The 9,693-nt window shown below is 47.8% G+C and overlaps 1 protein-coding gene across 1 annotated transcript; it reads right to left on the bottom strand.

Annotated features, from left to right (window-relative positions):
- Positions 1–174: 174 nt before the first annotated feature.
- On the bottom strand, positions 175–9,693 carry LOC146186896 (uncharacterized). The gene is made up of 4 exons (XM_084608138.1): positions 9,606–9,693; positions 6,172–6,432; positions 1,724–1,765; positions 175–179 (listed from the first exon to the last, which is right to left on the bottom strand). Exons 1-4 carry the CDS (start codon positions 9,691–9,693, stop codon positions 175–177), a joined length of 396 nt encoding a protein of 131 aa, XP_084464264.1.

Here is a 9,693-nt window from a genome sequence, read left to right on the forward strand (position 1 = left end):
GTCAGCGATCAACACAGCTCAGCCCTGTTGTACTTGGGCAGAAAGGTTATGTATAGTGTTATATCGGCCGCGTTAGAGATGGTGTGAAGCCATGCAGAGTAATGGGAGGGCCACACTTTTTACAGGCGCTTTGCGTAGACAGCATGACTTCATCGCGAATGAAACGAGAGGCTTTTACGCTGTGCGCAAAGGTAAACTTCGCCATGGTTAACACCACCTTAAACTAATCAAGCACTGAGCGGCTGCACAGAGTTTGGTAAAGTGCTGAAAGCCTTTAGTAAGTAATTGGTTCACAGGAAGGGAAAGGCGCAGTATCTGTCCCACTTGCTCTGTGGACACCTGAACCGCGCCGTAAGGGAAGGGAGGAAGGTGGGAATGAAAGTGGAAACATAGAAAGGTGTGCCGTAGTGGAGGGCTACGGAGTAATTTCGACCATCTGGGGATCTTTAACGTGCGCTGACATCGCACAGCACTTGGACTCCACTTCGTTTCACCTCCATTGAAACGCAGCCGCCGTGGTCGCGTTCGAACCCAGGAACTCCGGTACTGTAGTCGGGCGTCTTACCACTGCACCACCCGGCGGGGCTGAACGCCTTTATGTGGTTTGGTTTTATTGCCAGAGCTATACTGCTAGCACTTTTCTGCCGTCGGTGGAGGTCGTTCCTTCGCTACGGCTACCACGTGACAGCGTGACGTCACGAACAGAGGAGAGCAGGGGCCCCAACTCGTCTCTTCGGCCGTAGTCGTTCCTTCGCTCGGCACGGCAGCTACCACGTGACGGCCTCCTCGGCCCGCCGCGTGAGGGCGCTCGCTAGGGATAAACGGGGCGCCGCAGGCGCGCTCTGCTTAGTCATGTCTGAGGAGTTGTACAAGGCGTCGCTGGAGCGACGTGCTGCGCGCAAACGCCGCCGCCGTGCCAGGAGACAGATGAAGAAAGGCAGCATCGGTTGGCTAAGCAACGCTCCTATGCCGCAGAATAGGGAGCCCGGCGGTGTTCTACAACTTCAGTGAGCGAGCCAGTGTTCAGACCAAGAGTCACTACTTTACGGACCACCAAAGCGTGTTCATTGGAATAAACAAACATTAGAAACCATGTTGTGTCCAGAGTAAATCCTTTAGGAGCACAAAAGGCGAAGCCGTGCCAAACCACCAGCAGAGCCAAGCGCAGCCAGGGAGGTGTTGCTTTCGCAATCACTATGGCTTAAAGAGAGCTAAGCCGCAATTAATTTTTGGGGAAAGGAAACACGCAGCATCAGCATGTCTTTCTTCTCTGTGGATACCTACACTTACAATTAACGGCATCTATTGGACGTAAATATGATATGAACGCGTTTAAGGGCCGCACCCGTTTACGGGCAGCAGCCAATTTCCCGCATGAAACGTAAAACAAAAGTGTGAGGGCTGCACTAATACATTGCACGACCCACGCGCTAATAGCCTTCAAAATGCGCGCTTACTGCAGCTTCGAGATGCCGCCCACAGATGTCACCCGAAGTCACAGGTACTCATCATTGTCGTATTTTCCTCTGCCGCCAGTCTCCACAATCCAAATTGCCATTGGTATCGGTAGCCTTGGCCGCTAGCCGCGTATTGCCGAACCATATCCCGTAGAAGCACTCTAGCAGACGACGCACTCAGCGAGTTCAACCAACACCTCCTATACTTGGTTCAACGGCGATTGTTTCTGAAAAGCGTGTCTGAACGCAACGTAAAGTACACTCACTGTAACCGGCGATTCTTGCTGAAAGGTGTCTGTGAACGCAACCTAAAGGTAAAATATACTAACTGAAAGCGGCGATTCTTGCTCAAAGGTGTCTGTGAACGCAACCTAAAGGTAAAATATACTAACTGAAAGCGGCGATTCTTGCTGAAAGTTGTCTGTGAACGCAACCTAAAGGTAAAATATAGTAACTGCAAGCGGCGATTCTTGCTCAAAGGTGTCTGTGAACGCAACCTAAAGGTAAAATATACTAACTGAAAGCGGCAATTCTTGCTCAAAGGTGTCTGTGAACGCAACCTATTGGTACCATACATTCACTGAACCAAAAGCCTCACATAACACAACCTACAGAGGAACACGCCCCAGGAATAATGTTGATGAGTTATTTTAACATTGTAAATGCAAACAAAATATGTGAATGTAAAAAAATATCCAGAAAATAGTGCAATACTAGATTTGAACAGGTGTTTCATTGAGGTTATTGATGATAAGTGTTAATCCGTTGGGCTGAAAAACGATGGGACCAGCGTCCTTTAAATGCAGTCTTATTCGTTTTGTCAATATTTCTACTATTTGTCGCCAGGTCATGCTCCTCAGAGGAATCACGCGCCAGAGCGTCGGCTGCTCGAGTGCTCTTACAAGATATGGTTTGGCAATACGCGCCCCGGCCACCTCGGCTTTTTTTTTTTGCGACTGTCATAGGCACGTGAATAGCGGTGCGTGGTGGACGTGGTCGCACGCCATAGTTGCGGTTTTTTTGTACCCTCTGCTTAATTTTTTGTCAATTCCCGTTGAGCGTTGCTATTCCAGCACGAAGGGCAAAGCATATCGATCGCTACACGGCAGGCTTTAAACTGAAAGTAGTGCAGTTTGCCCTCGAACGTGGCAAGCATGGAGCAGAAAAAAAATTTGCCATGCACGAGAAGTGGGTCCGAAGATGGCGCAAGCAGAAGGATGCGTTGAGGAACACCAGCTACAAAAAAGCGTGCTTTTCGAGACAAGCCGTGCAAGTATCCCGACCAGGAAGAAGAGTTGTTCCACTATGCAATGGTAGTGCGGAACAATGGCTACGCGTTGACAACGGACATGCTGCGCGTGAAGACACAAGCTTTGGCGCGTGCGAAAAGCATACCACGGGAGGACTTCAAAGCCAGTGTCGGCTGGTTACGAAGATGTCTGAAGAGGAAGCGCATATCCCTTCGGCGAAGCACCACGCTGTGCCAGCAGCTGCTACCCGACTACACAAGCAAAGTGCTCAGCTTTCATGTGTACGTCATCGGTGTGCGCAATGAGCATAACTATATATTTTCTCAGATACAGATAGCGAACGTCGACCTTACCCCCGTGTAGTTCGATTGCCCTGGGAACAGCGCAGTTGAAATGAAAGGGAGCAAAAGAGTTTCCGTGCGGACAGCCGTCGTGGAGCGCCAACTGTGCACCGTTTTGTTGTGCGCCACCGCGGACGGGCGGAATGCGGCTCCCCTATGTCATCTTGAAAAGCAAAATGATTCCTAACGACGCTTTCCCCAAGAAAGTTATATTTCAGGCCCAAGACAAGGGCTGGATGGACGATGAGCTTGTGCTCGACTGCATAAGAAGCGTTTGGCAGAATTGCTCCAGCATCATGTTGGCGAAACGATCGCTCCTCGTCTTGAACAGCTTCCGCGGTTAATTGACTGATAGGGTTAAAGAACACCTGCGCAGTATCCGCACAGACATGGCCGTAATTTCGGGCGGCCTCATCGGCATGCTTCAACCCCTTGACGGCAGCATCAATTGGCTTTTTAATGCTGAAATCCGAAAGTAGTACTCAGAATTGATGGCAAACGGCTATCACGACGAGAAGCCGACCGGGCGACTCAAGAAGGCACCGCTCACGACTCTGCTTGGCTGAATTTTGTCAGCGTGGAACTCCGTGTCTACGGACATTGCATTCCGTAGTTGCAAAGTGACCGGAATTTGAAACAGTTTAGGCGGGACTAAATACGAAGGTTCGTGGGTTGAACGTGCACCAGAGCAAGGCACTAGCTCGGAGTCTGAAAACGCCGCCAGTGACAATTCAATGTTAAATACGTTCACTGATCGGTCCGTTTTTACTTGGCCAAAAATTTTCGTATGTGGCGTGTGTGGGCCGCACATCAAAATATTTAAGAAGGAAGGGAAGAGAGCACGCGAAAGTATATATCTAAATCTTAATGATCATATCGTACGAAGGCATAGAATACTGAAGTAATGATTGAGACCGATACATTCTTTCTGGTGGCATGGTTCTAACGCTTTCATATGGAAAAATTGATGAGAATTTTGCAGTGCTAACCGCGGTGTGAGAGAGAAGATAGCTAGAAGTGAGATTCCTGCAGCGGAGAAGCGACATGGTTGAATAGATATGGATGGTTAAGGCAGAACGCTTTGAAACGGGCAGTGGTCTTGCCGTTAATAGTGATATAATGTACTTCCAACATATAGTTTTTAACATATATAACATGTAGATTTTAGGTAGCAGTCAGAAAAATCTCTTTTAATTATTTGTACCCGTATAAAATTATTTTTGCTCCCGACCTTTAAACCCCAGTTCTATGAATATTGCAGCCCCGTTGCCTTGAGCTGTATGGTGGAAGCCATTAGAGAAAATTACCAAGTGTTCAGCCGTTTACTCCTCCCCTCAATGACGTGTGTGATAGCGTACTTCACTTGGTACGCCTCACTCCGCAGTACACATGCCGTTAACCTCAAACTACAATGAGCTACCCTAGAATTACTGTAGGTGCTTTCTTCGGCTATTTCCTGCTTAAATGTGCTGTTCATTTCTAGAGCTGATTTTGGTCAGCATCACTGTTTTCCATAAGGCACTATTTGTTTCCTTATCCACTTTCTTAACCGATAATACCTGGATTGTTCCTTTACTGCTTTCGAATGGCCGTGGCAACAGAATTTCTAAGCAAGGCGATGGCCCTGAAGGCTTAACTCAGGGAAGGAGCTACTGCCTCGGGTTAAGGAAAAGTTCAAAACAATATTGTACACCCAGTTTGCCTGCTTCTGTTGCGGGTCTCAAGATTTTCTTCGGAGGATTCTGATTGCTCATAACGTGATCCACAGCTAGCAGGGAGTTTCCAGTACTTGATGAGGGCATCTAAATTCAAAGGCACCTAAATGGCATACAGCGGCTGCACTTGAAGATGTTAATTGAGTTCACCGCCTGTGAGAAATGTAATCACGCAGCATGGTTTCTTTCTCAGTCTTACCCCAAAGCCTTTACGGGTTTTCTGATATCAGAAGCTCTCGCAAAAGATCGGAGGGCTGGCTCACCTATCCTTCGAGTTTGTAGGTGGCATTCATCACACGACTGATAAGCAACGCCACACAGCCTGATTGAGTTTGACGAAGCCGGTACTTGTGAACATAACACATATAGACATAACGACGAATTTCAGCGCTGTACGGAAAAAGCGACACAAAGACAATTGTGTGCTCCAGCACACCAAATAGTTAAAAGCGTGTAATTGCAAGAGATGGCGACTTGCCTCTGGATGTCTGCGTGCCTCGCTGCAATTCCTTGTCACTATGATAAATGTAATGATATTGTGCGGCAATAATACTTTTTTTTTCATTTTGTGCCACGATGTGTATTTGCTTTTCTTGCGACATACATTCCGCCTTACAACTATCAATTCCTATAATCAGATTTTGGTTTTTGATGTTCTACTTTGTTAAGTGCTACTAAGCTGCTTATTGAATTATGCACGACTCGATTGCACCAAAAACCTCCCGTTAGGTACCTAAACGGATGGCAGCACAAAAACGGCAGGGGGTTCGACGACAAGACGGCACTAAACTTGCAACAACCTATGGCAAATCATACATCCATACATAAAAACACTCTACACAATATGGCCTTTCGCAAAATTTGCGGAAAGCTGAGTATATCATTGATAAATTTTATTAAGCCGTGGAAAAGCATATCTCCGCAAAACTGGGACATGCGTGTATAATAGGTTAAGGGAAAACCGCAAGAACGCAAAAAACAAATGATCGCGAACGAAAAGAATTTGGAAGTTTTCTGGCCACTCAATGCTTGACTTGTAAGAACCGTTTCCCTGACCTTGGGAGCACCTTTAAAAAAAAAAAGATCAAAGTACGTGTAACCCAAAAACCCATGCAATCAGCACTGATATGTAACCCGGGGGAAGCGTGTGTCAGTTCCACATCTATCACTACGTTTGCAAAAGAGCCGCCCTTTCTGCGCTTGTATTGATGATAACACCAGATAGTGCAGAGTGTATAATGTATACCTGACCCATTCCAAATAAAAGTTGGAAGTTCAACGTCTGCCTTGCCTCGCCGAAGTACCTGCCTCTTTTGCGCTGAAATCTGTTCAAGATATGAACCAACAAGCCGAACTGCCATAATAATTAGGTTAGTTCTTTTTGTATAATGCCTGCGCATTGAGAGCTTCGTACCAAAGAGTCCAAGGCAGAAGATCATAATCTCGATTTGGCATCGCCGAAAGATGTAGCTGTTGATGCCCTGCGTGGTGTGAACTACGAAGGCTGGCATGAAGACTGCTATGGCGTGCAGGCCCAGGGAGCCGAAGAAGAAGTCTGTCAGCTTCGTAGTCTCGGTCGACAAGAAGGCCATGATGCTGACCGTCGCTGCCAGGAATACCACGAGTGTGTACGGTATGCGGATGTGCCGCTGCATGGTCTTCACCACCGCTGTCATGGATGTAGCGCCAGCAAGACTCGTATGAGCAGGAGCATTTTTCACAGCCTATCCTAGTCTTCAAAAACGCAGCGATATATGATTTCTCGCACACGCAACAACTGTTGACGATGGACGTCTGCTGCCATACTCACCAACAGAAACTCATAAAATGTCTGTCTCATGGTTATGATTATTCTTGTCTCGTGTTTAGGACTATATGTGCAATTTAATAAAGTGCAAGGTACCACAGGTTGTTTATGTTTTAAAGATCCCCAGGTGGTCGAAATTACTCCGTAGCCCTCCACTACGGCTCCCCTTTCTCTCTTTCCACTTTCACTCCCACCTTCCTTCCTTCCCTTACGGCGCGGTTCAGGTGTCCACAGAGCAAGTGTGACAGATACTGCGCCTTGCCCTTCCTGTGAACCAACCAACCAACCAACCAACCATGAGAAAGATTTGCTCACAGAGAGGTTTGAGTAATAACTTTCTAGGAGCACTCAAACGCTTCTTGGGTGCCAGTAAACGTTCTAGGCAGAGATTTTGTTTGTATTTTACCGCATTATTTACAGTTTGAATAGACGTTTCGACACTATTAGGAGCTCAAACTCTTGCACTGAGCCAACTGTACGTTTTACGGGTAACACGGCTGCCGATAATGTAAGGTAGTAGCATAATGATGATTTTAAATCGTCTTCCGAAATGGCTGGGTGTATCAGTTTTGTTAGGCGTACAGTGAGCCTAATGTTTTAGTTATTTTCACGCTAGATCTCAGTACAGCTTACGCAAAATGCAGCTACCTTTCTATAAATGTATAGCGGAGAAGTAAGCGCAAACCAACTTTGCTCGTAATCTTATTTTTTTAATGAAGAAGTTAAAAATCCGGCATGAATTGATGACTGAGTGCTCATCCCACTGGAGCAGAAAGACAAAGCAGTAAATTTTTAACTCCTCGCTTTACATAATTTTTGCACACAGATATTTAAATTAGGGCGTACAGCCACTTGACCGATTGAGAGCGTGACTAGGGGAAGGAACCCTCTTCATTTGTGCTCCATTTATGAAGCCAGCGCCAATTCCTTTCCAAGCGGCAGGAAGAAGGTCTAGTGAATCGCTGTGAAAAGAATTTTCTCGTCGCGAGCGAGTCGAGCCATCACCGGCGAAAAAGAGTACTTCCCGATACGACAACTCGGCCACCGCTGCATCTTATCGGTCCCTATGCGTGCACAATACGGCATTTCTTTATAAACATCAATTTCCTTCAGCCGCCAGGTGCGCTGAGTAGGTAAAATTGAAACTTGCGAGAGTTTTCTGCCCCTGGTCTGGCTTCGGATAGCGCCAGCGCCACGAAACTTTGGTTTGGTTTGTGGGGCTCCGTCCCAAAGCGACTCAGGCTAAGAGACGCCGTATTGGAAGACGCCGGGTGCAAGACGATGCTCTCTACGTTTTCGGCGGTGGACCACAGCTGGTGCTTGCCCCATTCAAATTTACTGCTTTTTTTATATGTTCGGTCGCCACGAAGACGAAGCGCTCTCGAAGGTTGCGTCTTTTTCTCTATAAGAAGAGCTGGGACGTGTAGTCTGGACCCGTAAGGCTGCAACTGCTAGCAAAAGGCCGAAGAATGCCCATTGCACCAGTCGCGGCTACAGTGCACAGACACAAAAGCACTCAAGCCGTACAGTGCACTAGCTATCGTGAGCCGTCAAAAGATAGAGATCATGGTCTCACAACGGAAGCTATAACGTGTGGCGCTGGAGTGAGTCCGAGCCATGCTGCTAGCTGATCAAAAGCGTCGTGCATGCGGACGACTGTACATGTATGCAGTGAAAAGGTCTCAGTGTGAGCCATATTTCGAATGTAACTCTGTTCTTTGTAAAAGTAGATTCATAGAACATACGGGGAGAATTTGTGAATAAAATTGCGCATGGTTATCAAATAATAGGGAGATTTTGCGAACGAGTGCGCAAAACTCTGCGGAAATTGTCACACATGTAAAGTTTCTTCAAAACTGACCGACGTCTGCCAACTCGGCATCGTCGCTTCGCTAGGTATTTGAGAGCAAGATGGTCACCTGCCTCAAGGGTCCAATATAGTGCGCGTGGATGCAAGCATACAAAGCTGTGAAGCAAAAACAGCAATCTACTGTCCGTGGTGCCCCGTCGGGGTGGTGCAGTGGTAAGTCGCCGGCGGCTGCGTTTCGATGGAGGCGAAACGAAGTGGCGTCCGTGTGCTGTACGATGTCAGCGCACGTTAAAGATCCCCAGGTGGTCGAAATGACTCCGTAGCCCTCCACTACGGCTCCTCTTTCTCTCTTTCCACTTTCATTCCCACCTTCCTCTCTTCCCTTACGGCGCGGTTCGGGTGTCCACAGAGCAAGTGTGACAGTTCCTGTGCCTTTTTCTTCCTGTGAACCAATTTAACTGTCCGTGGAGACCTAGCCTGAACCAGACCTCTACGTTTAAACATTCACAACCCCATACATCTCTCTGCGCTGAGCTCGTGGCAGTTCAGGAGGCACTCTGCTCCGTGGCTACCATGATTCCTGTGGCCCACGTTATCATCCGCACTGACGCACTTCAAGCAGTACGTTTGCTCCGACGTGTCAGCCGTTGCCCCATAATGTGTCCAGACATCTAACAGCTTGCGGCGCGCATCCCGCAGTCAGTACGTATTAATTGGGGACCTTCTGCCTCCTCGAAGTGGGATTTAGCACCTTGCCTCGTTACCCATGACTCATCAATGCCACGGATGCTTGAAGGGGACGACTCTTATGCTCTCATGCTCTTATCCCTCCTTGTGCGGTATTACTCCCCCGTGGTCTCACCCGTGCAGAGGAGGTTGCGCTTAGGAGGATTCGGGTCGGTGTTGCCCTCACACCAGCTGTCACTCGGATGTGGTCTCACTTCCGACACGCCCCCTGGGCGTCCGATATATAAAACCGAAAATGTTGAAGTCGACATCCTAGCTCTGAAACTGATACGAATCTGGCACCTGACGATAGATGGCCTTTCAGCGAGAAATCCTGCATCGTGCTGAAGCAATACCTATCGTTATGAAAATGTACACTGCAGTAATAAAAGCATACCGAAATTAATAGCATAGCACATCCCGTTTGCGTGGTAGACGGCTATTCCTGGCTTAGGCTGACCAACGACTCTGTGCCGCCAAGCGCGGTTAGTGCACTTACCCATGATGGTGAGGAAGGAAAACAGAGCCAGGTAGGGGTTGCTCTGTTGATCGTACCGCACCAAATCTCGTTTCGGCTCGGCAGCCAT

The sequence above is a fragment of the Amblyomma maculatum genome, chromosome 6 (assembly GCF_055883805.1).
Source record: "Amblyomma maculatum isolate TAMU_Amacu chromosome 6, ASM5588380v1, whole genome shotgun sequence".
In the NCBI taxonomy this organism is placed as follows: Eukaryota; Metazoa; Arthropoda; class Arachnida; order Ixodida; family Ixodidae; genus Amblyomma; species Amblyomma maculatum.